Source organism: Microcaecilia unicolor, chromosome 3, assembly GCF_901765095.1.
Source record: "Microcaecilia unicolor chromosome 3, aMicUni1.1, whole genome shotgun sequence".
Taxonomy (NCBI): domain Eukaryota; kingdom Metazoa; phylum Chordata; class Amphibia; order Gymnophiona; family Siphonopidae; genus Microcaecilia; species Microcaecilia unicolor.
This window is the reverse complement of record NC_044033.1, coordinates 381807690-381832520: the sequence shown is the minus strand read 5'-3', so window position 1 is coordinate 381832520 and position 24831 is coordinate 381807690. Positions and strand designations below refer to the sequence as shown.

At 42.1% G+C, this 24831-nt stretch overlaps 1 protein-coding gene across 1 annotated transcript in view; it reads right to left on the bottom strand.

The window, feature by feature from the left end:
- Window positions 1-262: 262 nt before the first annotated feature.
- The window catches only part of LOC115467011 (transcription factor 23-like), a 29447-nt gene continuing 4878 nt past the window's right edge, over window positions 263-24831 (bottom strand). The window contains exon 3 of the mRNA XM_030198644.1: window positions 263-1251. Within this exon, the coding sequence (XP_030054504.1) occupies window positions 1171-1251 (81 nt within the window). The 3' untranslated portion in view covers window positions 263-1170. The remainder of the gene's footprint in view (window positions 1252-24831) is intronic.

The following is a 24831-nucleotide window of genomic DNA, read 5'->3' as shown; positions in this document are numbered from 1 at the left end:
GAATGTCTGTAGGGTGAGCCAAGACCAAGCCTGCCATACAGGGAGGGGTAACTGTTGGGTGAGAAGTAGTTGAGCATCTGCTGGGTGCGAAGTGTGTCAGAGATTCTGGGGAAAGGAAATTGATGAGCAGTTACGTGAGAGATAATTGAAAATGCATCACACAGTCCTAAGCAGAACTGGAATGCTGGCCTGGTAAATTGTTTGGAAAAACCATTGTGATAAGTCATGGATATTTGTGTTTATTTATTATAATACCCTTCATTTTGTAATATTCATATCCAAAACATTTTAAGATGTATGTAAGGTTGAATAGTGGATTAATATACCAGCACCTTAGGAAATAAAGACAAAATGTATTAACTAAAAGCCTCTGCCCTTTGTGGAATTTTCTTCAATTATTACAGCATTGATTAAGCATTTGTAAACAAACTGAACTTTTGTAAGTCTCTGGTATAGTTAAACTTTGCATTTCAATAGAGTGTTTGAAAAGGGAGATATTTATCAAAACTACACTATTAGGAAAGCTAGGGGAGCTAAGGAATAATCTTCAGGTCAACAAATAACAGTTTGCAGCAACTGCAGAAATCAGCAAAAAAAAAAAAAAAAGTAAAGATCTCTGCAGATTCTACTTATAACTAAGACACCTGTAGGAAATGTTCAACAGTAATCATGAGGCTGTGGGGGAGAAGATGAGATGGGGGAGTAGTTCATTTCTGTTTCTTTCTCTTCCAAGGATCACTAATTTGGCAGGCATTCTGTTCACCAACATCCACTTGGAAAAGTAATATTGAAAATCCTTTGAAGGACTACATCAACTCTTTATAAATTCTGTGTTTAACAAATCCATGCCAAAAATTAAGGAACATTGGATTGGCATATTTTGAGTCTGGTAACAACAAACAATTGTATAAAATGCAATAATGGAACAGTCTTCTGGATACAGGAAGAATTAATAAGGTCCTAGGAGAGCTTAATATTAAATGTGAATATTCCACAGAAAGAGAGAAAATAATTTACAGACGTGGTGGTTAATGGACGGAACCTTCATTCCTCAGATTGCTAGTTGAGACACTAGACAAGGAACCATCTGTATCTTTCTAGAGACTGGCTGAACCTTTTCTAGGATGTCTCTGCTTCCTCCGAATTCTTATGATAATCTTTTGATTTGATCTATTCCTTGCCAGCTGTAGGAACTCCAGATAGGCTGCTCCCCAGAGCTCCAGCATATAGACGTGATCTCATTGGCCACTTCTGTAATAAAAACAGTATGCTGGGAGTTAGCAGGATCTCAGGTAGGATGACCAGATAAGCCCCATGAATATAAGCATAGAAGAAACAAAATTGGTTTGGCATTGCAGCTAAAATACCAAGACTTGATGAAAATGATTGATCATTTATAGAAATATATTTTATCAACTTATTAATAATAATGCAGTGTAATATTATATTGCTTTAATCTAATACACCATGGGGGTCTATGTTCTAATGAGCAATAACACTATTGTCACTTGAAAAGTTGACTTTTCCAGCAAATACATCACTCTAAAAACTAACACATCAATATTTAAACCGTGCGGTCATTGGTTTTTGGGTTTTTTTTTACACCAGCTATGGCATTTAAATATTTCATGTGTATTCAGCATTGCTTCCCATAGACATGGCAGTACTGATTTATACATATGCAGCAGTGACTGCCACTACTATATGGCTAACCAGGGATATTCAGCCACTTTCCATATAACTAAGCATTTTAATTTAGGCCTTTTCCTGTTGTAACTTGAACTGCTTATCTGTATGGATAGCAGTGGCGTAGCCAGACAGCCAGTTTTGGGTGGGCCTGAGCCCAAAGTGGGTGGGCACAAAATTTTCTCTGCTCCACCCTACCTCCACCTCAAAATATAAATACTTTAGCTAATGAGGATCCTCAAGCTCAGTCAGCTGAAGACTTTCTCTGAAGGTGACCAGAACTCTCTTTTACCAAGCTTGGCAGGCAGTAGCAATGACCCTAAGCCACTGATGCCAGCACCCCACACATGCTTAGCTGTCGATGGCTCAAGGATGCTGTTGCCAGAGCTTGGTAGAAGGGAGTTCTGGCCGCCTTTGGAGGAAGTCCTTAGCTGGGGATGCCTGGGAATCCTCACCAGCTATACAGCAAGGGTTAGGACTGTTGTAAGACCTACTTGGCCCAGGTCAGAAAATAAAGGAGGGCTCCCCTCCCCGATTCCCTCTCCTCTTTGCCTCCCTTCCAATTTTCCACCTGCCATTACTATCACACCAACAGAACCTCACCAAACACAGAACAAGGGATCACAAATTAGAAATAAAAATATTTAGACAAAAATTGAAAAGGAACCCCAAGAAGTTAAACATAGCATTACTGCAACACTGGAGACACAAAACATGCATTTCCTTTTCTACAGAACACAATACAAAGACATTTCCTGTGCACATTTCCAAAAGCTAACATATTCCATTTAAAACATTTGAAATAAAATGCTTTGTTTCTACCTTTGTTGTCTGGACATTTTATTTTTCCATCTTGCTGGTTCCAATTTCTCTTTTCTGCTTTCCTCTCTGCCGTCTGCTAATTCTTCTTCAAGTGGCTGTAGTCCATTTGTCTTTTCTCCTCTCTCCTGTCTGTTCCCTCAATATTCCTGCCTCTGACATGTTGGTCATTCCTTTGTAGCTCTTTTCTGCCTCTCTCTCACCCTTCTTTGTCTCCTTTTTACTTTTCAACTACCTATCAAATTTCCATTTTCTTCTTTCACCCACTAGCTCTCCCATTCCCCATCTTACTCCTCCCCATCCCTACTTTCTCTTTTATCTTTAATCTACTCCCCATTACCATATTTCTACCCTCTGTAATCACTATCTCTCATTCATTTCCTTGCCACCCCCTCCTCCCCCTCTTACCCTCTCCCACAGGGTTCCACCATTCCCATCATCTTCTCCCTCCACCCTTCTAACCAGCATCTGATCCCTTCCCCACCCCACCATGGTAGCCTTATATTTTCCTGCCCCTTCTCTCTTCATTCCTGTTAAATAGTAATAGTAGTAGTCCTCTCCCCCATGGCCCAGCATTCCCCCCCTCACCATCTACTGTGTACCTCTCATCCACCCCCATGTCTATCTCCCCCTCTCATTCCCACTGTCCAACGTCTCTCTCCCCTTCCCATACAGCATATCTACCTTCCTCCCCTCTACCAGCATGTCTAACATTTCTCCCTTCCCTCCACCCCTATGCCCACCATTTTGCCCTCCTCTCCACCCCTATGTTTAACATATTTTCCACTCTCACCACCTATCCCCTCTCTATGCAGCATGTCTCCCTCTCCTCCACCTCATATGCAGCCAAGACTTCTCCCTTCCTGACCCCTCCACCCCTTTAGTGGATCTCTCCCTTCTTCCCCATGCAGCTTCTCCCCCACCCACCATGCCTCATCATTCCATCTTCCCTCCTCCCTGTGCAGCATCTTTCCTTCCATCTTCTTCCCTTCCCCCCCCGTGCAGCTGCTGTCCCCGTCTTCCCTCCCCCATTCCAACATCTTTTCCCCATCATCCCTTGCCCCGTTGCGTGCCACAACTTTCACCCCATCTTCCCTCACCCTCGCAGGCCCGCCCAGCAGCGATTTCGATCGCAGACAGCTCCTTCGGCTCGTACACGCTGCCTGCCGGCTGCCGCTCAAATCTCCTTGCAGCTACTAGCAGCGCTAACTCGGAAACCTCTCCTCTGAGCTTCCGGGTTAGCGCTGCTAGTAGCTGCAAGGAGATTTGAGCGGCAGCCGGCAGGCAGCGTGTACGAGCCGAAGGAGCTGCCTGCGATCGAAATCGCTGCTGGGCGGGCCTGCGAGGGTGAGGGAAGATGGGGATGAAAGTTGCGGCACGCCACGGGGGAATAGATGATGATGGGGACCGGAGCCTCCAGAATCGCTGTGCTGCTGGGCGGGCCTGACCCCAAATTGGGTGGGCCCAGGCCCACCCGGGCCCACCCGTGGCTACGCCCCAGATGGATAGTGGCTGATTGTCACTGGCTAACCATATAATTAGGTGGAATGCCAATACTCTGCCCGGAGTGGCCTTGTGGTTAGAGTGGTGGACTTTGGTCCTGGGGAACTGGGTTCAATTCCCACTGCAGGCACAGGCAGCTCCTTGTGACTCTGGGCAAGTCACTTAACCCTCCATTGCCCCAGGTACAAATAAGTACCTGTATATAATATGTAAGCCACATTGAGCCTGCCATGAGTGGGAAAGCGCAGGGTACAAATGTAATTTAAAAAAAAAGTATCCCAATAGTGTTGGAGTGAAATGTCAGAATTTTTACTCTCTCTTAGCAGTATCCTCTTTGTGCCAGTGAAAATTATACGTATAGCAGACTAGAGTAGTACCACAGAAAAAAGGCACAAGTAGGAATGGAAGTGAAAGAAGATTGTGTTTATGAAGGACTAGCTAAATTAAACATAGACAAAATGATGAACCTCGATGGGCTACATTTAAGGGTATTCGGGGAACATAGGGAAATTCTGGAGCTTTGCCGTCTGACCATTTCGTGCTTCTTTAGAGTTGGATGTGGTTCCAGAGGGCTGGAGGTGAAAAGATGTGATTCCTCTTCACAAACATGGAAGTAAGGAGGAGGCTCTGAACTACAAGTGGTTAGTTTGACTTCTTTTGTGTGAAAGAATTCCTTCTGAGACAGAGGATGGTGCATTTTTTGGAATCCATTGGATTATAGGATCCAAAGCAGCATGATTTTACCAGAGGTAGGTCTTGTAAAACGAAATGGATCAATTTCTTTGGCTGGATGTGGTGTGTGTATTTAAGCCCTATGGGGACAAGGAAATATTTGCTGTGCATGAATGTAACTCACCTTGAGCTACAAAACAGGCAACATTAAAAAAAACGGAATGCTCTTGAGGGTATTGGTTCAAAACTGACTGACTGGATTAGAAACTTGTTGAATTGGAGAAAGGGTAATGGTAAACAGAGTTCATTCCAAGGAAAAGGGCACTACTAGTGTGGTGTTGCAGTGATTCATCCTTGATCCAGTTATGTTTCAATATTTTCTAAATGACATTGTGGAAGGCTTATGGTACCAAAATCTGCCACCGGATAAACATTGTGGATGATGTGCAAAACATGAGGGAGGAATCTATCAAAGCTTAAGGAATAGCCTAGAGTAGCGTTTCCCAACCTTTCTAAGTCCAAAGCACATCAACATTTTAAAATATGTTGCATTGAAAACCATCCTCATATGACTCATAGTGCAAACTGAAAAGCACTTGAAAGTCCTATCAGAGGCTGGAAGGACTCAAAAGAGGAGGCTTAGGAGAAAGACAAGGTGGAGGTGCACAGGGGGACAAGGTGGAGGTGCTCTTTGCAATGTGAGTGCTGCACAAAGCAAGGCTTGGTTATCTGCATCCTATATAATGCCTTTTAATTCCCACATTTTTGGTTTCAGATGCATGTGTCAGTTCACATGTGCTCAGAAAGGCACTCCTTGCACATTTAAGCACCAATGCTGATTTCTCTTAATGCTGCATTGTGCTAAGAGAAGATCCAAGTGTTGGTCTATATCTAAGCATTGGGCAGTGATGACTTTGCCACAGAAAAAGGCATCACTGCCCAATGCTTAGATCTAGACCAACACCACAGAAAGTGGCACACCCGATGAAGTCTGAAGGCGTTCCAGGGCACTATTACACACAGGTTGGGAAGTATTGGTCTAGAGTTTGATAGCTAGGATCTAATGCTAAAATTTGCATTAATGAGTTAGGCTATAAAATTTCAAGGGAGTTGTACAGTATAGAGGGTGATTTCTGTGCATAAAACAAGAGCAGGATCTCATGATGATCATATCTGATGATCTCAGAAACATAGAAACATGACAGCAGATAAGGGCCAAATGACCCATCCACTCTGCCCCTTCCACAGTAAACACTTACTCCTCCTTTCCCTAAGGGATCCCATGTGTCTATCCCATGCTTTCTTAAATTCTGACACAGTCATTGTCTCCACGACCTCCACCAGGAGGTCATTCCATGCATCCACCACCATTTCCGTGAAAGAGTAGATTCTTCCTATTTCCTCTTAACTTCATCCTATACTCTCTCATTCTAGTTTTCCTTCATTTGAAAAAGGCTCACCTCCTGTATATTAATGCCACTGAGGTATTTAAATGTCTATAAAATCTCCTCTCTTCCGCCTCTCTTCCAGCGTATGCATATTGAGGTTCATGAGCCTATCGCTATATGTTTTATGACCGAGAACACTTACCAATTTGGAAGCCGCCCTCTGGACCGACTCCATCCTATTTATATCTTTCCGTAGATGCTGTCTCCAGAATTGCATGCAATACCCTAAGTGGGGCCTCACCAGAGATACAAAGGCATTATCACCTCTTTTTTTCCTGCTAGTCATCCCTCTCTTTACACACCCAAGCATCCTTCTGGCTTTGACCATCGCCTTTTCTTCTTCCTTGGCCACCTTAAGGTTTTTGGACACAGTCACCCCCAAGTCCCGCTCTTCTTTTGAGACAAACCTTACTAGACAGCCCTTCCTCAATATCAATCACAAAGATGTTAAAAAGAGCCGGCCCTAGGACCAATCCCTGCAGAACACCACTGATAACATCCTTTTCCTTGGAGCAAGCTCTGTTTACCACTGCCCTCTGTCTCCTCCCATTTAACCAGTTTTTAACCCAGTCAGTCACTTTAGGTCCCATACCGAGGGCATTCAGTTTATTAATCAGTTGCCTGTGCTGAACTTTGTCAAAAGCTTTGCTAAAATCCAAGTACACCACATTTAGCACCCCTCCCGCATCCAAGTGTTCGGTCACCCAGTCAAAGATGCCAATCAGATTCATCTGACATGACCTGCCTCTAGTGAAGCCATGCTGCCTCAGGTCCTGCAGGCCATTTGATTTTAGAAACCTCATGATCCTCTGCTTTAGAAGCATTTCCATTAGTCTACTCACCACTGAGGTCACACTGACTGGTCTGTAATTCTCAACCTCTTCCTTACTTCTGCTCTTGTACAGAGGGACAACAATCACCCTCCTCCAGTCCTCCGGGGCCACTCTAGATTCTAAGGAAGCATTGAAGTGGTCTGACAGTGGAGCTGCCAGAATATCAACGAGCACCCTCGGATGTATTTCATCAGGCCCCATCGCTTTGTCTACTTTTATTTTAGCTAGCTCTTCACGAACACAGTCTTCTAAGAATCGGTCCCGGTCTACCATACATCCATCCTCATTAACATTTCATTTCTGCAGTCCTACTCCAGGCCTTTCATCCATGAAAACAGGACAGAACTAATTGTTAAGCAGTTCAGCTTTATCCTTATTAACTTGTACATATTCCTCCCCCTAAGCTTTGAGACTCTCAGTGCTGTTGTGGCACTTCCTCTGTCAGTTATATATCTGAAAAATGTTTTCCCCCCAATTTTATCGTGTTGGCTATCTTTTCTTCCATTTGCCCCTTCGCTTTCCTGACAGCTTTTCCTGCTTCTCTTAGCTTTTCCAGATATCTCTACCTGTCGTCCTCTTTCTGAGCCCTCTTGTAATATATGAAGGCTAATCCTCTTTCCCTTATCTTTTCAGCTATTACATTGGGGAACCAGAGTGGTCTTCTTTTCCTCTTAGTTTTATGTAGTTTACTAACTTAAAGGTTTGTCACTTTTAAGATGTTTCCTATTAGCTTTGCCCACTACTGTTCTACTTCCTTCAGCTGTTCCCATCCAACTAACTCTTCCTTGAGAAATTCCCTCATCTCAGCAAAGTTAGTTCTTTTGAAATCTAGGACCACCCTCTCCTCCTTTGTCTTAATATTCAACCACACCATTCAGTGATCACTAGATGCCAAACGATCTCCCACCATAACATCAGAAACATTGTCCCTGTTTGTAAGCACTTTGTCTAGATTAGCTCCACTCCATGTTGGTTCTGTTACCCACTGCTAAAACAATTCCTGTAGAGAATCCAAGATCTCTCTGCTTCTAGACGATCCCACAGCAGGAATGCCCCAATTGACATCTGGCATAATAAAATCACCTATCAGTAGTATTTCCCTTTTCCTCAGGGGGGCCAAAGTGGGCTGGTGGTAAGGTTTATTGAATTTCCCTGAAACCTATAAGTCAGTGCCCTCCTCCCGCTTTCTCTCTCCTTCTGTGTCCAGCATTTCACTTTTTTCTTCCCTCCCCTTCCTAGTCTAGCATCTTTCTTTTCCCTTCCTCTCCTTCCTGCTTCTGATCCAGCATCTCCATTTTCTTTTTAGTCCCTCCTCCTTCCCCAGTCCAGCATATCCCTTTTCTCTTCTCTCCAGTTCCCACATCCAGCATTGCCCCTACTTTCTTCCCTCTCTCCACACATCCATTATCACCCCTTATTTCTCTCCACCTCCAGTCAAACATTGCTCCCTGTCTCTCCCTCCCTTCTGCTGCCATCACCACTGAAGTGCCTCCAGGCTCAAAGCAGCAATGAACAAAGCACCAGTGATAACAGCTAGGTAGCCTTTTAAGTCTAAGTGCTTGTGAATGTCCTCCTGGTCCCATGCCCCTCTGACATAGAATGTGTCAGAAAGGCAGGACTAGTATGGTCTTCACACGCTCACAGATTTGAAGGCTTCCTGGTTCTTATTACTGATGCTTTACTGATCGTTGTTTGATCTGTTTATCAAATGGTAAGGATGAGTCAAGGGTAATGTCTAAAATTTGTGTAGAGGTCTATAAAAGTATTTCATTACCATCCAATATAGGTATAGGATTTCAGGAACTGGGTAATTTTTATCTCCTACCTATAAAATCAATTTTAGCAGCATTCAATTTTATATGGTGATTTGTCATCCATTCTGAAATTTTAAGCAAACTTCTTGATAAACTATTACATGTATCATGATGTGTGGATGTAATTGGAAAGACAATTTGAATATTGTCAGCCTAAAAGTAACAGAAGAGACTCAAAGATTGCAATAAATTCCTTAATGATTTCTTGTACATGTGAAATAAGGTAGGAGACCATGGAGATCACTGTGGAACACCAAACTGAGATAGATCTCCATGGTCAGAACTGTTCCCATTCATAGTCACCACTGCAATACATGGCCAGCAATACCTACATTATATCATGATCTACAAGATCAAATGCTGCACTCAAGTCAAGTTGCATTAATAATACAGTCTTACCCTTGTCTAAGATTAATCTAAGTTTTTAAATCAAAGCTAATAAACAAGTTTCAGTACTATAATCTTTTCTAAATCCAGATTGTTTGGAGTATAAAATATTAAACTTCTATAGACACTCTTGAAGTTGAGAAGCTACTATTGCCTCCATGAGTTTAGCTAAGAAAGGAATGCTAACTACTGATCTATAATTAGAATGTAATTGAGCATCTACCTTTACATCTTTTAACGGAGTAAATGTAATCAATCCCATTGCATTAGGAAAAGCTATCTCGTTGAAGTAATAAATTTAAGAAATAATAAGAGGCAAGTGATTCCTTCTTTAGGTAAATATTTGAATAAATATTTTGGACAAAGATCTAGGTCACAATAACCTTTACATGAATCTATGAACCAAATTAAGTAAATCATCAAAAGACAGATTCAAAATTAGTCCAACATTTGTCTGTTGGAATGTTTTCAAAGGGGCCATTATCTTTTTGAGTTTGATAAAGCTGCTGAATATTAATCATAAATGGAAGAGAAGATCTAATTTGGGTAATATTATCCTGAAAGTATACCATGAGTTCAGCAGCAGAAGGTTCAATATCCTCCTCAATGAGAGAACTGGTATTCTTAAAGAATTAGCTAGTTGAAACAGAATACCCCCTGCCCCTGTTAAATCTTCTGAGCACAATACTTCTTTCATAGACAAACAGTTTAATAGGAAAGCGTCAACATGGATTCAGCCAAAGAAAGCCTTGCCTTACCAAGTTCTTACTTTTTTTTAAGCTTGAATAAATATGTGGATAAGGGGGAGCCAGTTGATATAGTGTATCTAGATTTTGAGAAAGCTTTTGACAAATTCTCTCATGAGAGACTCTTGAGAAAATGAAAAGGCCATGGGATAGGAGGTAATGGTCTGTTGTGGATTAGGGACTAGTTAAAAGATAGAAAACAGAAAGTATGGTTAAATGGCCAATCCTTTCAATGGAGAAAGGTGAATAGTAAAGTGCCACAGGGATCTGTACTGGGACCAATGCCTTTTAGCATATTTATAAATGATCTAAAAATGGGAATAATGTCTGAGGTGATCAAATTTGCAGATGACACAAAACTATCCAAAGCTGTGAAATTGCATGCAGACTATGTGAAATTGCAGGAGAACCTTAGTACATAAGTACATAAGTAGTGCCATACTGGGAAAGACCAAAGGTCCATCTAGCCCAGCATCCTGTCACCGACAGTGGCCAATCCAGGTCAAGGGCACCTGGCACGCTCCCCAAACGTAAAAACATTCCAGACAAGTTATACCTAAAAATGAGGAATTTTTCCAGTCCATTTAATAGCGGTCTATGGACTTGTCCTTTAGGAATCTATCTAACCCCTTTTTAAACTCCGTCAAGCTAACCGCCCGTACCACGTTCTCCGGCAATGAATTCCAGAGTCTAATTACACGTTGGGTGAAGAAACATTTTCTCCGATTCGTTTTAAATTTACCACACTGTAGCTTCAACTCATGCCCTCTAGTCCTAGTATTTTTGGATAGCGTGAACAGTCGCTTCACATCCACCCGATCCATTCCACTCATTATTTTATACACTTCTATCATATCTCCCCTCAGCCGTCTCTTCTCCAAGCTGAAAAGCCCTAGCCTTCTCAGCCTCTCTTCATAGGAAAGTCGTCCCATCCCCACTATCATTTTCGTCGCCCTTCGCTGTACCTTTTCCAATTCTACTATATCTTTTTTGAGATACGGAGACCAGTACTGAACACAATACTCCAGGTGCGGTCGCACCATGGAGCGATACAACGGCATTATAACATCCGCGCACCTGGACTCCATACCCTTCTTAATAACACCCAACATTCTATTCGCTTTCCTAGCCGCAGCAGCACACTGAGCAGAAGGTTTCAGCGTATCATCGACGACGACACCCAGATCCCTTTCTTGATCCGTAACTCCTAACGCGGAACCTTGCAAGACGTAGCTATAATTCGGGTTCCTCTTACCCACATGCATCACTTTGCACTTGTCAACATTGAACTTCATCTGCCACTTGCACGCCCATTCTCCCAGTCTCGCAAGGTCCTCCTGTAATCGTTCACATTCCTCCTGCGACTTGACGACCCTGAATAATTTTGTGTCATCGGCGAATTTAATTACCTCACTAGTTATTCCCATCTCTAGGTCATTTATAAATACATTAAAAAGCAACGGACCCAGCACAGACCCCTGCGGGACCCCACTAACTACCCTCCTCCACTGAGAATACTGGCCACGCAATCCTACTCTCTGCTTCCTATCTTTCAACCAGTTCTTAATCCATAATAATACCCTACCTCCGATTCCATGACTCTGCAATTTCTTCAGGAGTCTTTCGTGCGGCACTTTGTCAAACGCCTTCTGAAAATCCAGATATACAATATCAACCGGCTCCCCATTGTCCACATGTTTGCTTACCCCCTCAAAAAAATGCATTAGATTGGTGAGGCAAGACTTCCCTTCACTAAATCCGTGCTGACTTTGTCTCATCAGTCCATGTTTTTGTATATGCTCTGCAATTTTATTCTTAATAATAGCCTCCACCATCTTGCCCGGCACCGACGTCAGACTCACCGGTCTATAATTTCCCGGATCTCCTCTGGAACCTTTCTTAAAAATCGGAGTAACATTGGCTACCCTCCAGTCTTCCGGTATTACACTCGATTTTAGGGACAGATTGCATATTTCTAACAGTAGCTCCGCAAGTTCATTTTTTAGTTCTATTAATACTCTGGGATGAATACCATCAGGTCCCGGTGATTTACTACTCTTCAGCTTGCTGAACTGACCCATTACATCCTCCAAGGTTACAGAGAATTTGTTTAGTTTCTCCGACTCCCCCGCTTCAAATATTCTTTCCGGCACCGGTGTCCCCCCCAAATCCTCCTCGGTGAAGACCGAAGCAAAGAATTCATTTAATTTCTCCGCTACGGCTTTGTCCTCCTTGATCGCCCCTTTAACACCATTTTCGTCCAGCGGCCCAACCGACTCTTTGGCCGGTTTCCTGCTTTTAATGTATCTAAAAAAGTTTTTACTATGTATTTTTGCTTCCAACGCTAATTTCTTCTCAAAGTCCTTTTTTGCCCTCCTTATCTCCGCTTTGCATTTGGCTTGGCATTCCTTATGATCTATCCTGTTACTTTCAGTTGGTTCTCTTCTCCACTTTCTGAAGGATTGTTTTTTGGCTCTAATGATTTCCTTTATCTTACTGTTTAGCCACGCCGGCTGACGTTTAGTCTTTTTTCCCTTTTTTCTAATACGTGGAATATATTTGTCCTGAACCTCCAGGATGGTGTTTTTAAACAGCATCCACGCCTGATGCAAGTTTTTTACTCTGCGAGCTGCTCCTTTCAGTCTTTTTTTCACCATTTTTCTAATTTTGTCGTAATCACCTTTTCTATAGTTAAACGCTAGCGTACTTGATTTCCTAGTTTCACTTCCTTCAATGCCAATATCAAAACCGATCATATTATGATCACTGTTATCAAGCGGCCCTCGTATCGTTACCCCCTGCACTAGATCATGAGCACCACTAAGGACTAAGTCTAGTATTTTTCCTTCTCTTGTCGGCTCCTGAACTAGCTGTTCCATGAAGCTGTCCTTGATTTCATCAAGAAATCTTATGTCCCTTGCGTGTACAGATGTTACATTACCCCAGTCTATATGCGGGTAATTGAAATCCCCCATTATTATTGTGTTGCCCAGTTTGTTTGCGTCCCTGATTTCCTTTAACATTTCCGCATCCGTCTGTTCGTCCTGGCCAGGCGGACGGTAGTACACTCCTATCACTATCCTTTTCCCCTTTGCACATGGAATTTCAATCCACAGTGATTCCAAGGAGTGTTTTGCTTCCTGCAGAATTTTCAATCTATTTGATTCAAGGCTCTCGTTAATATACAATGCTACCCCTCCACCAATCCGATTCACCCTATCACTACGATATAATTTGTACCCCGGTATGACAGTGTCCCACTGGTTATCCTCCTTCCACCAGGTCTCAGAGATGCCTATTATATCTAATTTTTCATTTAGTGCAATATATTCTAACTCCCCCATCTTATTTCTTAGGCTCCTGGCATTCGCATATAGACATTTCAAACTATGTTTGTTGTTCCTAAGTACACCTTGGGAGACTAGAAGAAAGGTCATCCAAATGGTAGATGAAATTTAATGTGCACAGGAGTAAAATGATGCACATTGGAAAGAATAACCCAAGTTATAGCTATATGATACTAAGCTCCACATTAGGAGTCCCCATTTAGGTGTGGTGTCAGCCAAAAAAGCAAACAGAATGTTAGGAATTATTAGGAAAGGAACAGAAAATTAAACAAAGAATATCATAATGCTTCTGTATCGCTCCAGGGTGAGCTCACACCTTGAGTATTAGGTGCTAATGTTGTCACCAGTTCTCAAAAAAGATATAGTGGAGCTGGAAAGAGACCAAAATGATATGGAGATGGAGGGACTCTCATATGAGGAAAGGCTAAAAAGGTTTAGGGCTTTTCAGCTTGAAGAAGAGATGGCTGAGTGGAGATATGATAGAGATCTGTAAAATTTTGAACAGAGTGGAACGGGTAAACATGAATCAATTGTTAACTCTTTGAAAATACAAAAATTAGGGGATACTCTGTGAAGTTACATGGTAATACTTTTAAAGTAAATAGGAGAAAGTATTTTTTCACTCAACAAATAGTTAAACTTTGGCACTTATTGCACAATGAGGTGATAAAAAGAAGTTAGCACATCTGGGTTAAAAAGGTTTGGACAAGTTTTTGGAGGAAAATTCCATAAACTGCTATTAAAGTTGACAATTGGAAAGTCACATAAGGTCGGTAGCATAGAATCTTGCTGCTCTGGGATTCTACTAGTTACTTGTTACCTGGATTGTCTAATGTTGGATGCAGAATACTGGGCTACATGGACCTTTGGGCTGACCCAGTATGTCAGTTCTTTTTTTGCTGTCTTAATTTTTGACTTACATTTTCCTATAATTTAACAATAGAAGAATCTGTACATAACCATTCCCTTTATAATTTTATATTATCCCTCTTCATTGATCTAAGATTAGAAATATATCAATGAAAAGATGTTAAATGATTCTTAAAGCAACTCATAGGATTAATTTGATCTATGACATTTAATAGTTGAGCTTCCTAATATTGTACCAAAGAACTACTATCTAAACAATAAATCCCCTCCCTGCTAGGGAGCATTTGTACATACCTATACATTGGCCACTTTTAACCTAAGATGGCCACTCCCCAGCAGTTTATTTCACTTTTATGTGTTCTGAACTGAACAACATTTTATGGAAAAGTACTTTTTTAAAAAAAGGATTTTCTACTTTGTGGTCAGAAGTTACACATTTTCTCAGATGTGGCCAGTGCTACCTAATTGCATCATAAGGCATTCTTGCAAATGAAGGCTAGGTTGCAGATGAAGGTTAGGATATTAGCTGTTGGGCCTTCTTTCTTTCTAAAATTTCTATGGCCCACCTTAGGAATAAGTTTTTCTTTGACCTAGATCAATTGGATAAATTGCTTGTTTTTAAAGACTTGTGATGGGTATGGTTTGAAAACCATCTGCTGGAAATGTGGGAATCTTAAGTCTTTTTTGTGTGTCTGACTTGTGAAGATTATTCTTTTGAATTGCTTAAAACGTATTGTGTGAGGTACTACTCCTTGTTCTCCTTGTGATAATGGACTTTTTGCAATTGGTTGTATTAGTAGTTATTTTTCTTGTAATTCTTTGACTTTATAAAAACATTTTCCCTTCTTTTGATTTGAAATCTATATTATGTTGAAATCTTTTTTATTGAGAAAGTCAGAACGGATACAAATTTGTAGTTAAAGAACAGTATACAAATTCAATTTTCCAACCCTTGAATCAATATCTCTATACAGTTTTTTTTAATTTTACCCCCCCTTACCCCCCCTTCCACTTACCATCCTCCCCATTGTCCATCTCTCGCAACTTACTTGCATTTGTTTACTGTCATTTTATAACTCTACGTTACTTATACAGCACTATTTGACTCAGTTTTAGTACATGTCATCAACCGGGCAACCAACATCACATCACACAGTACATGAAGTTAATCAATACGGCATACCGTGTAGGGCCTTGTGTCTTTGAAATCTATATTAAAATAAATAAATGACGGACTGATTGACTGGGAATGCTTTGGAAGGAAAGTTGTCATTTCTCCCCTCTTTTTCTGCTTCCTAGAAGCTGTCTGAGATCTGAGAAGCTAGGCGTCTAAGGCCTGATGAAGGGTGAAGCCAAGACTTGGTAAATGAAACAAATGAATAATTTAGGAGCAGAGCTTTTGTGTATTTCTACTTTTTTCCAGCCAGTCTCAAGATAGATCAAGTAGCTGCTGTGAGGTTTCATGTGCTGGGTTTTGACAAAGGCCTGGATCTAGTGGAAAAAAGAGGGAAACTGAATATGTGCTTCCCTCACCTTTGAGAATTTAGAAGACTGTAAAGAGCTTATGACCAGTTAAGGGAACTGGGGAAAAGTACTGTCATTTCAATTTCCAGAAAGTGATTGAAGAGGAAATGAGAGGTCCTACTAATGCATTTCTAGGATGACTAAGAGAAGGAGAGGTAAGGCCTTGATTCACAGAGAAGAGAACCAAGAGGAAGACTTCATAAAGGAGACTGAGGGGTAAATACTTTAAGTGGTGCCTAAAAATCTGCACCCAAAAATCCACACGCTTAGCGCGATTCCACAAAGGGAATGGAGTGTTCCATATATAGAATCATGCATAGCGCAAACGTTGGTGTGATCAGGTATGAGTGTGAAATATCTGTTGTCATATATGTCCTTAACTAGGAATGAGATCACTGAAACCACCCCAACAGTCTTTTCCCCCATGATGCTACTCCCTTATGTAAAGCCCCCACTGCAAACAACAATGTATTATTCTGAAACATCTGTCATATACCTGTCAACCTCCTCCCTCTCACCCCTTGTCTCCATACAGACAGAGAACCTGAGAAAAAGGGGGTGCTATCTGTGCTAGAGGAAGGTGGGCTACCTCCAGGAGATGAGGTGCCAAATGCAAGCTGAGCTATGTGAGTAATATTGCAGTGATACATGCACATAATATTGTCTGCCTTGCCACTTTGTGGTTATAATGGTTTAGAGTACAATTGAGGAACTGCATGACTGTAATCTATGTCTGTGTTCCCTGCCTTTGTAGGTCATCAATCAGCCACATCACCCCCCAGAGCGGCTACTGCTGGGCCGGCTCAGGCAGACCCTTGGGAAGAGGGAGCAAGAAGAAGGAGGAGAGGAGAAAAAGGAAGAAGAAGAGGGAGAGAATGAGGAGAATGAGGCAGCAACTGTCCCCCAAGCCCAACACCCCCCCCCCCTTCCTGCCCACCCCATCCTCCCTTTACTATCTCAGGAGCAGCAGGACCTCCCTCAGGAGGGGTATAGCTCTTCCAGAGAGGACAATGGCCTCCTGCATGTATCCCCATCTTCCCCAAGACAAAGAGCTGAGGCTCATGTCGTCGTTCCAGTGGCAGGTGCTGTCACAGGTGGAGCCCTACCTCTGCCTTGACCTGCCACTGGAACAGAGGCTGTCTTGGAGGAGATGGGGTACATGCAAGACACCATTGACTGGTGACTAAGAGCCCTGGAAGTTGGGCAAGCCAGGCTGGAAGATGCTGTAGATCAGATGGCGGCCACACAAGCCCGCATTCTGGAGTATTGTGCTCAGTTTTGAGGCCGTATCTTGCTAAGGCTGTAAAAAGACTAGAAGCGTGGTAAATGGGCGCGATGCAGAGCAGTGTGGTTCCCGGGACGGAAATATCATATGAACACCCCTATAATATTTGCACTGGATTTCCCACCAGGTAGAGGAGAACGAATATACGGGCATTGGTCAGCTCTATCACTGCGGGTGTTGGGACAGTTATGGGATGAGGGGAAATGTCAGTCGTTTCAGGCTCTGAAAGAGGAGTATGGATTGACTGATAGAGACCACTTTCATTATATGCAGGTGAGGGATTTTATGCATCGTAAGGCCAAAGACGAGCTACTGTTGACAGTAACAGAACTGGAACGGGCGATGAGCTCGGGGGCAGGGAGGGGTGGCATATCCAGGATTTATAAAGCACTCTTACATCAATCTTCCCCCTTGTCCCAATATACTGCTAAATGGGAGACTCTATTATCCATTCAGTATGAGCAGGATAAATGGCCCCGTATATATAAAACTTTACTGAATTTCTCTGTGGCAACACCATTGGTGGAAAATGGGTATAAGATGTTATACCAGTGGTATCTCACCCCCCACAGAATATCACGTATATTTCACATGGAGGCCTCAACTTGCTGGCGGGGCTGTGGAGCCAGGGGTACATTTTGGCATATATGGTGGGACTGCCCAACCATAAAGCAGTTCTGGTCAGACTTAATATCACACCTTCACACTAAGCTGGGGATAGCACTTACGCCGAGCCCGGAGCTTTGTTTACTTAACATACCAGTGGAGGGCATACGTCGCTCACTCCATGGTATTCTCTCTCATGTAGTAACAGCAGCACGTATATTAATTGCTAGATACTGGAAACAAACAGCGATCCCTACGGTGGATCAAGTCTTTAAAAAAGTGGACTATTGTTGCTTAATGGCTAAAATGACAGCTTTGAAGCGGGGACAGTTGGTAAGATTTCTCAAAATGTGGACAACATATATGGAATGGAGAGGGATCTCTGTTTGATCGATGGAAGACCCCCTTTGATCTGAAATGTTGAATTTGACTGTTGTTACCCTGGAGGGAGGGTGGGAGAGGGGTAGGGTGCGGGGGGGGGGGGGGGGAAGGGGATGGGTAGCATTTGTTATCAACAGCATATTTGGATTGTATACTGAGTTGAAGTTTTGGATATTGTATTGAACTTGTTTATGTGAAATAATAAACATATATTTAAAAAAAAAAAGACTAGAAGCGGTCCAGAGAAAGGCGACAAAAATGAGATGGGGCTTGCGCCATAAGACGTATGAGAAGAAACTGGAAGACCTAAATATGTATAGCCTAGAGGAAAGAAGGGACAAGGGAGATATGATACAGATGTTTAAATATGTGAAAGGTATTAATATAGAAACAAATCTCTTCCAGAGAAGGGGAAATGATAAAACTAGGGGACATGAGCTGAAGTTGTGGGGTGGTAGACTTAGGAGTAATTTCAGGAAATTCTTTCTCACAGAGAGGGTGGTCGATGCCTGGAATGCCCTCCTGAGGAAGATGGTAGAGACAAAAACAGTAACGGAATTCAAAAAGGCATGGGATGAATGGAGAGAAACTCTATTTAAAAATAGATGGAAGAAAACAAAAATAAATTTAAAAAAAACCTTAAATGGCTGTAGGGGGTGGATGTGTGAGTGACACGGATGGCTACTCCGGCTGTAAAGAACTAAGGCTGGTGCCAGGTGGACTTTGTAGATCTGTGTCTGTATATGGCAATCCAGTTTAGGATAAGCTGGAAAGGGCTTCAATGGCAACTTCAGTAGCTGGAACCGAGGATAGTGCTGGGCAGAATTTTATGATCTGGGTCCTGCAAATGACAAGATGGATTTGGATAGGCTGGAGTGGGCTTTGATGGCAACTCCAGTAGGTGGAACATAAGGATAGAGCCAGGCGAACTTTTATGGTCTATGTCCCAGAAACGTCAAGGAAATAAAGTGATAAAATTTATAATATCACATTCATTGTTGATTTAATCCTGAATTGATAATGAGTGTGACTGTTGGGCAGACTGGATGGACCGTTCAGGTCTTTATCTGCCGCCACTTACTATATTACTCATGTTACTATATACTCTCTCTGCTCTAGAGCATGCTGCCATCCGTGAACCCCCTACCTTCCAGGACCCTTAGTCATCCCCACCTCCTGAGGCCACTGCTACTGCTCTTGGGGTTACCTCCCTCTCTCCCCTCTACCCTCAGTGAGCCTTTTCCCTTCCCAGTGCTGCTGCTGCTGCTGGCTCTGGGCTTTCCTCCTCCTCAAGAGCTTGGCCTTGGGCAGCTTGACCATCTGCACGAGGAGATAACATGTGACATGAGCATGGGCAGACATTGGTATGTGGCCAGATAGCAGGACCCAGGCCCAAAGAGGGCTGAAAGGGACACATTTGACATGCTGTATGGATATGACCACACAACTCACTGCCAGATAAGGGATCTGCTGTGGTTGACATGGAGGGGCATAATCGAAGGGGGGCGCCCATTTCTATGGACGGCCCCGTAAAGGGGCGTCCCCGACCATATTATCAAAACAAGATGAGCGTCCATGTTTCGTTTTGATAATATGGTCAGGGACGCCCAAATCTCAACATTTGGGTCGACCTTAGAGATGGCCGGCCTTGGTTTTCGCCGATAATGGAATCTAAAGACGCCCATCTCAAAAATGGCCAAATCCAAGCCATTCGGTCGTGGGAGGAGCCAGCATTTGTAGTGCACTGGTCCCCCTCACATGCCAGGACACCAACCAGGCACCCTAGGGGGCACTGCAGTGGGCTTCAGAAATTGCTTCCAGGTGCATAGCTCCCTTACCTTGGGTGCTGAGCCCCCCAACCCCCCCCCCCCAGGTCCACCCGCCTAAAGTACACTGCACCCACTACAACTGCTCCAGGGACCTGTATAGTGCTGAGATGGAATTGAGTATGGCATTTGAGGCTGGCAAAAAAGTATTTTAAATCTGTTTTTTATGGTGGGAGGGGGTTAGTGACCACTGGGGAGTAAGGGGAGGTCATCCCCAATTCCCTCTGGTTGTCATCTGCTCAGTTCGGGCATCTTTTCATGGCTTGGTCATGAAAAAAAATGGACCAAGTAAAGTCGGCCAAGTGCTTGTCAGGGCTGCCCTTCTTTTTTCCATTATCGGCCGAGGACGCCCATCTCCTAATCACGCCCCTGTCCCGCCCCAGTCCCACCTTCGCTACCCTGCCAACATGCCCCCGTGCACTTTGGTCATCCCCGCGACAGAAAGCCATCAAGGGTGTCAAAAAAAATCGGCTTTCAATTATGACGATTTGAGCGGCCTTGCGAGAAGGGCGCCCATCTCCCGATTTGTGTCAAAAGATGGGTGCCCTTCTCTTTCGAAAATGAGCTAGCTAGTCTTTCTAAAGTCTTTCTAAAGTCACTTTGGCAAAGAACCTAAGGCACCCTTCTGAAGACCAAACAGCCATGTAGCCCAGTCCAAATATTGAACATTAAACACCTCTTCCCCGGAAGATCTGGTTGTTGATCCCAAAACAGTAGCACAGCAGCTATAGATCAGGTGGGAATCAAACCCTGGTCACTTGACCCTCAGGCATAAGCTGTTACCACTAGGCCACTGGTCTACAGACATGCTTTAGTGTTCCAATGAGGGACCCATAGCACTGCATAGGGTAGACATCCCAGATCTAGGGTTAAACACAAAGCCCCCTAGTAAGGGATGTGAGGTACAATATAGCTGTTTACAGTACGGCCCAACATCAAAATTCTGAGCAGCACCCTAAACCCTCCAGCACATCTGAGAACCTCAATACATTTGAGGCTCATCTAACCAGCATTGAAAGATTTGAGTAAAACCACACTGAAAAGTGAGTTGTATAGAATCACGTTTAAGCACTAAACAATGTATGCATGAACAGTTAGGCCTGCTCAGAGCAGGCATACATATCTGCGGCCAGTTTCTGCACAGTTAGGCTTGATTCTGTAACAGCGCGCATACATTTTGGACATGGCCCCTCATCTTGTGCCTTTTTCGGTTGTGTGCCTTGGAAAACTAGAATACGCATAGGAGGATGTGTGAATAAGGTCCAATTAGTGCTGATAATAGCTTGTTAGGGGTCAATTATCAGCGCTGATTGGCTTGTTAACAAAATAATTTGTGTGCACCAAGCGGCAGTATGCACAGATTTATATACGCATCTTTGGACGCCATGTAGAGAATTTGGGGGTGAGTATCTATTTTTATCTTTTTGCATTTTTTTGAGTTCTTGTTATATGTCTGTCCCAACAAATTTACCCAGTAAGTTGTATTGCCTGTTACATTTTTGGAGTGGAGAAGTGTCTGAAGAAAATGTTGAGAGACACTGCAAAACCTGCAAGCATGGGCAGTACTACTGAAGGTCTCACCTACTACTAAGGAAAGGTCTCACCTTCCTACATCTGTAGGATTTGGAAGCTACATGAGTCCCCAGCACCCTTGAAAGACTTGCCACATATGTTTCTATGTTAATTTCACAATTTCCTTCTTTACTTAAATTGTGAGACCTCTAGGGATAGAGAAAGTGCCTGTATATAATATGTGCAGCGCTGAGTACATCTAGCAGCGCTATATAAATGATTAATAGTAGAAGTAGTACTTAAAACTTACTGTGAAGCAAGAGTCTGCCACAGTAACTCAGCATTGGGCAGTGACCCTGGTGGACAATATTTTCCTTTATTGATCTATACAAAGGGAAGGAAATCTTCAAGAGAATTGTCAGAGGTAAAAAGCATTTTAGCACATCACCTACCCTGTAGATCAAGGGTCCTCAAATTCAGTCCTCAAGGTCCACAATCCAGACTGGTTTCAGGATGTTCATAATGAATATAAGATCTATTTGCATGCAGTGGAAGCAGTGAATGCAAACTGTTCTCATACATATTCAATGTGGACATCCTGAAAAACTAAGCTGGGTTGTGGACTTCAAGGGCTGGATTTGAGGACCCCTGCTGTATATGGATGGAAGTACATGCAGATTTGCACAATATGGTTACATTTACCCACATTGAAGTGACAGCATTCACAGGGTGGGTTTAGATCAGGGAAGAAAACTAAAGTGTCAGATTTCCAAAACTATGCACATAGTTTCACATAGTTTTAGTCAGAAAACGTATCTGCAAAAAAAGCAAACAAATCTATGTGTGTGTACTTTTTCCTTAGATAATTTTCAAAGTGAAAGCATACAAGTACTTCGACTTTTAAAATGACAGCAAACACTGTGGACAAAAATAACTGACATAAGATTTCTCAGCAATGCAGGTAGTTTGACAGGTGCTTTATTTATGTAATTATTTTCATTATGAGGAATGACTAGTATAACTCATGAATGGTAAGGCGATATGTTAATCATGGAAATCTCTATTAAGCATGGAATGCCTTTGATGCTATTGACTGGTATGAAAGTAGCTAATTCTGTGATCTCAGTCAAGGCTGATTAGCCAGAAATGATCTGTAATCTGATTTGAGAATAGTGCTTATATTTTTAAAAACAAATATGTTTCTACAATGTTTTCTAAATTTATTTAAAGACTTCTGGAAGTTGATTAATGCTTACTATAATAAATGGTTTTGTATGGTTGTTATTGAAGCTACACTTATACTATAAATAAAGAATATATAGAGGCCAATATTCAAAAGTTTGAAGCTCTTGACTTTGAGAGTTAAACTCCTAAATGAGTGTCTTCAAAAATTTGCTAGGCTGTTCCTAACTTTATTCTTCTAAAAAAGTAGGTGGCAACAAAGGTGGATTTAGGACAGCAAGAGATTATCCCTCAGACCCCTAGACAGTGTGTTGATTGTTTTTAATTGCTTTTATCTAGTTACATACATTTTAATCAATATAAATAAACATCAAGAAATAAAAACAATGTATATAGTAACATAGTAGATGAGGGCAGAAAAAGACCTGGACGGTCCACCCAGTCTGCCCAACAAGATAAACTCACATGTGCCATTTTTTTTTATACCTTACCTTGATTTGTACCTGTCTTTTTCAGGGCACAGACCATATAAGTCTGCCCAGCACTATCCCCGCCTCCCAACCACCAGCCCCACCTCCTACCACTGGCTCTGGCACAGACCGTATAAGTCTGCCCAGCACTATCCTCACCTCCCAACCACCAGCCCTGCTTATTGATCTATCAACTTTAAACATTCCTCCTTGTCTAGCTGTTGGGAATTCACACATCCTCAGGTCCAAACAGAAAAAGCAGGCCAGAGTAAAAAATGACATTGAAGCACCAATTGACTGTCAGTGCAATTAATTTTGCTAGTGAGTTAAACACATCCAAGTTTCTGTTAAATCCTTTTAAGTCCGTTCTGAAGAGTTTGATCATTTTCACATAAAAAAGTCTTTCTTTCCTATTCTGAATTTACCCTTTAGTATCCTGATCACAGAGTTATTGATGCAGTTGCCTGGTCCTCAAGGATGATCCCACGTGGAGTTGGTGCTTTGAACGTCCCCCAGCCTTTCCTACTTTCTCTTCAAACTACCATTGTATTGTAATCTTTGATTCACTTATATTTTCTGTCATTGTTATCTTTTGCTCTTATCTGCTCATTCTGTTTGGATCTGAGGAAGGGATTGTTAACTTCTACCAACTAGTCAAAAATGGTTTGAAATGAGTCTTTAAAAATAGCTACTATTTTTATATTATAGTTATTATTTGTTGTGTGATATTTTATTTCCATGCATTCAAATGAACTAACTCAGCAGCCATACTACTTTATCAGTTAATAATCAAGCATTCATCATATGAATTTTTTTTTTATCAAGATTTTAAAATATGTTTCAATGTGTAATTTTCTTCACAGAGTAGAAATATATTGATTTTTTTTTTCTTAATTATATCACTTTCACATTCTAAACTTTGAGTTCTTAGCTATTCCATATGTCCTGGTTAGAGCACTTATCTTTGCAAGATTACAGGATGGCCTCCCCACCACTCTCTAAGGCATGTCGGGAGAGTACACGGGAGAGTACTTTTTACTGCCTAGAGCCAACATTATGCAATAAGGGGCCCTTTTACTAAGGTGTGCCAATAAATAGCTGTGCTGATGTAGGCGCGTGTTTTGGCATGTCCATTTTTCATTGTGCCTGCAAAAAAGGCCATTTTTGTGGCCATAAATGGATGTGCGGCAAAATTAAAACCAGCGTGCGTCCATTTTCAGCATGAGATCTTACTGCCACCCATTGACTTCGCGGTAAGGTCTTAACACGTTAGCCAGGCGGTAATCGTCAGTATGCGTACCTTCCGATTACCACCGGGTAAGTGTCATGCAGTAGAAAGTTTCTGCTTTGTGTTTTGGACACATAGCAAAAATGGAATTACCGCCCGGGGGAACATGGTAGCCGGGCGGTAGTTCCAATTTGACGCGCATTGTATGCGCGTAGGTGCCTATCGCACCTTAGTAAAAGGGCCCCTAAACGTCCCTAATTTATCACAGCAGAGGAAAGTAGAAAAAATTTAAACATACTTTTTTTTACCCAGGCCTTTGATACTTTACCTAAGGGAATAACTAGAATTCACCGATTTAGGCTACAGAATACAATATAAGATATATGACTAAGTATGTATGATGTCTTTTTCTCAGTTGATTGTGTTAGGTCTTTATCTTTTTAAATGGTGTTCTTTTTACTACCTTAGTTTTATCTGTTTTATTTATTATAAACTGCTGTGATCTGAGTAAGCAAAATACTGTAGCAAATTTTAATAAATAACAATAACTTAATTTACACCTACATCTGCTCTGTTTGAATAGGTGGTCATAAGGGGGGCTATTTGATAAAACATTTTCCATGTGCAAAGCAAATTGTACACATAGAAAAGGGATGTTGCACATGAGCATTAAGCTCTATTCTGTAAATGGT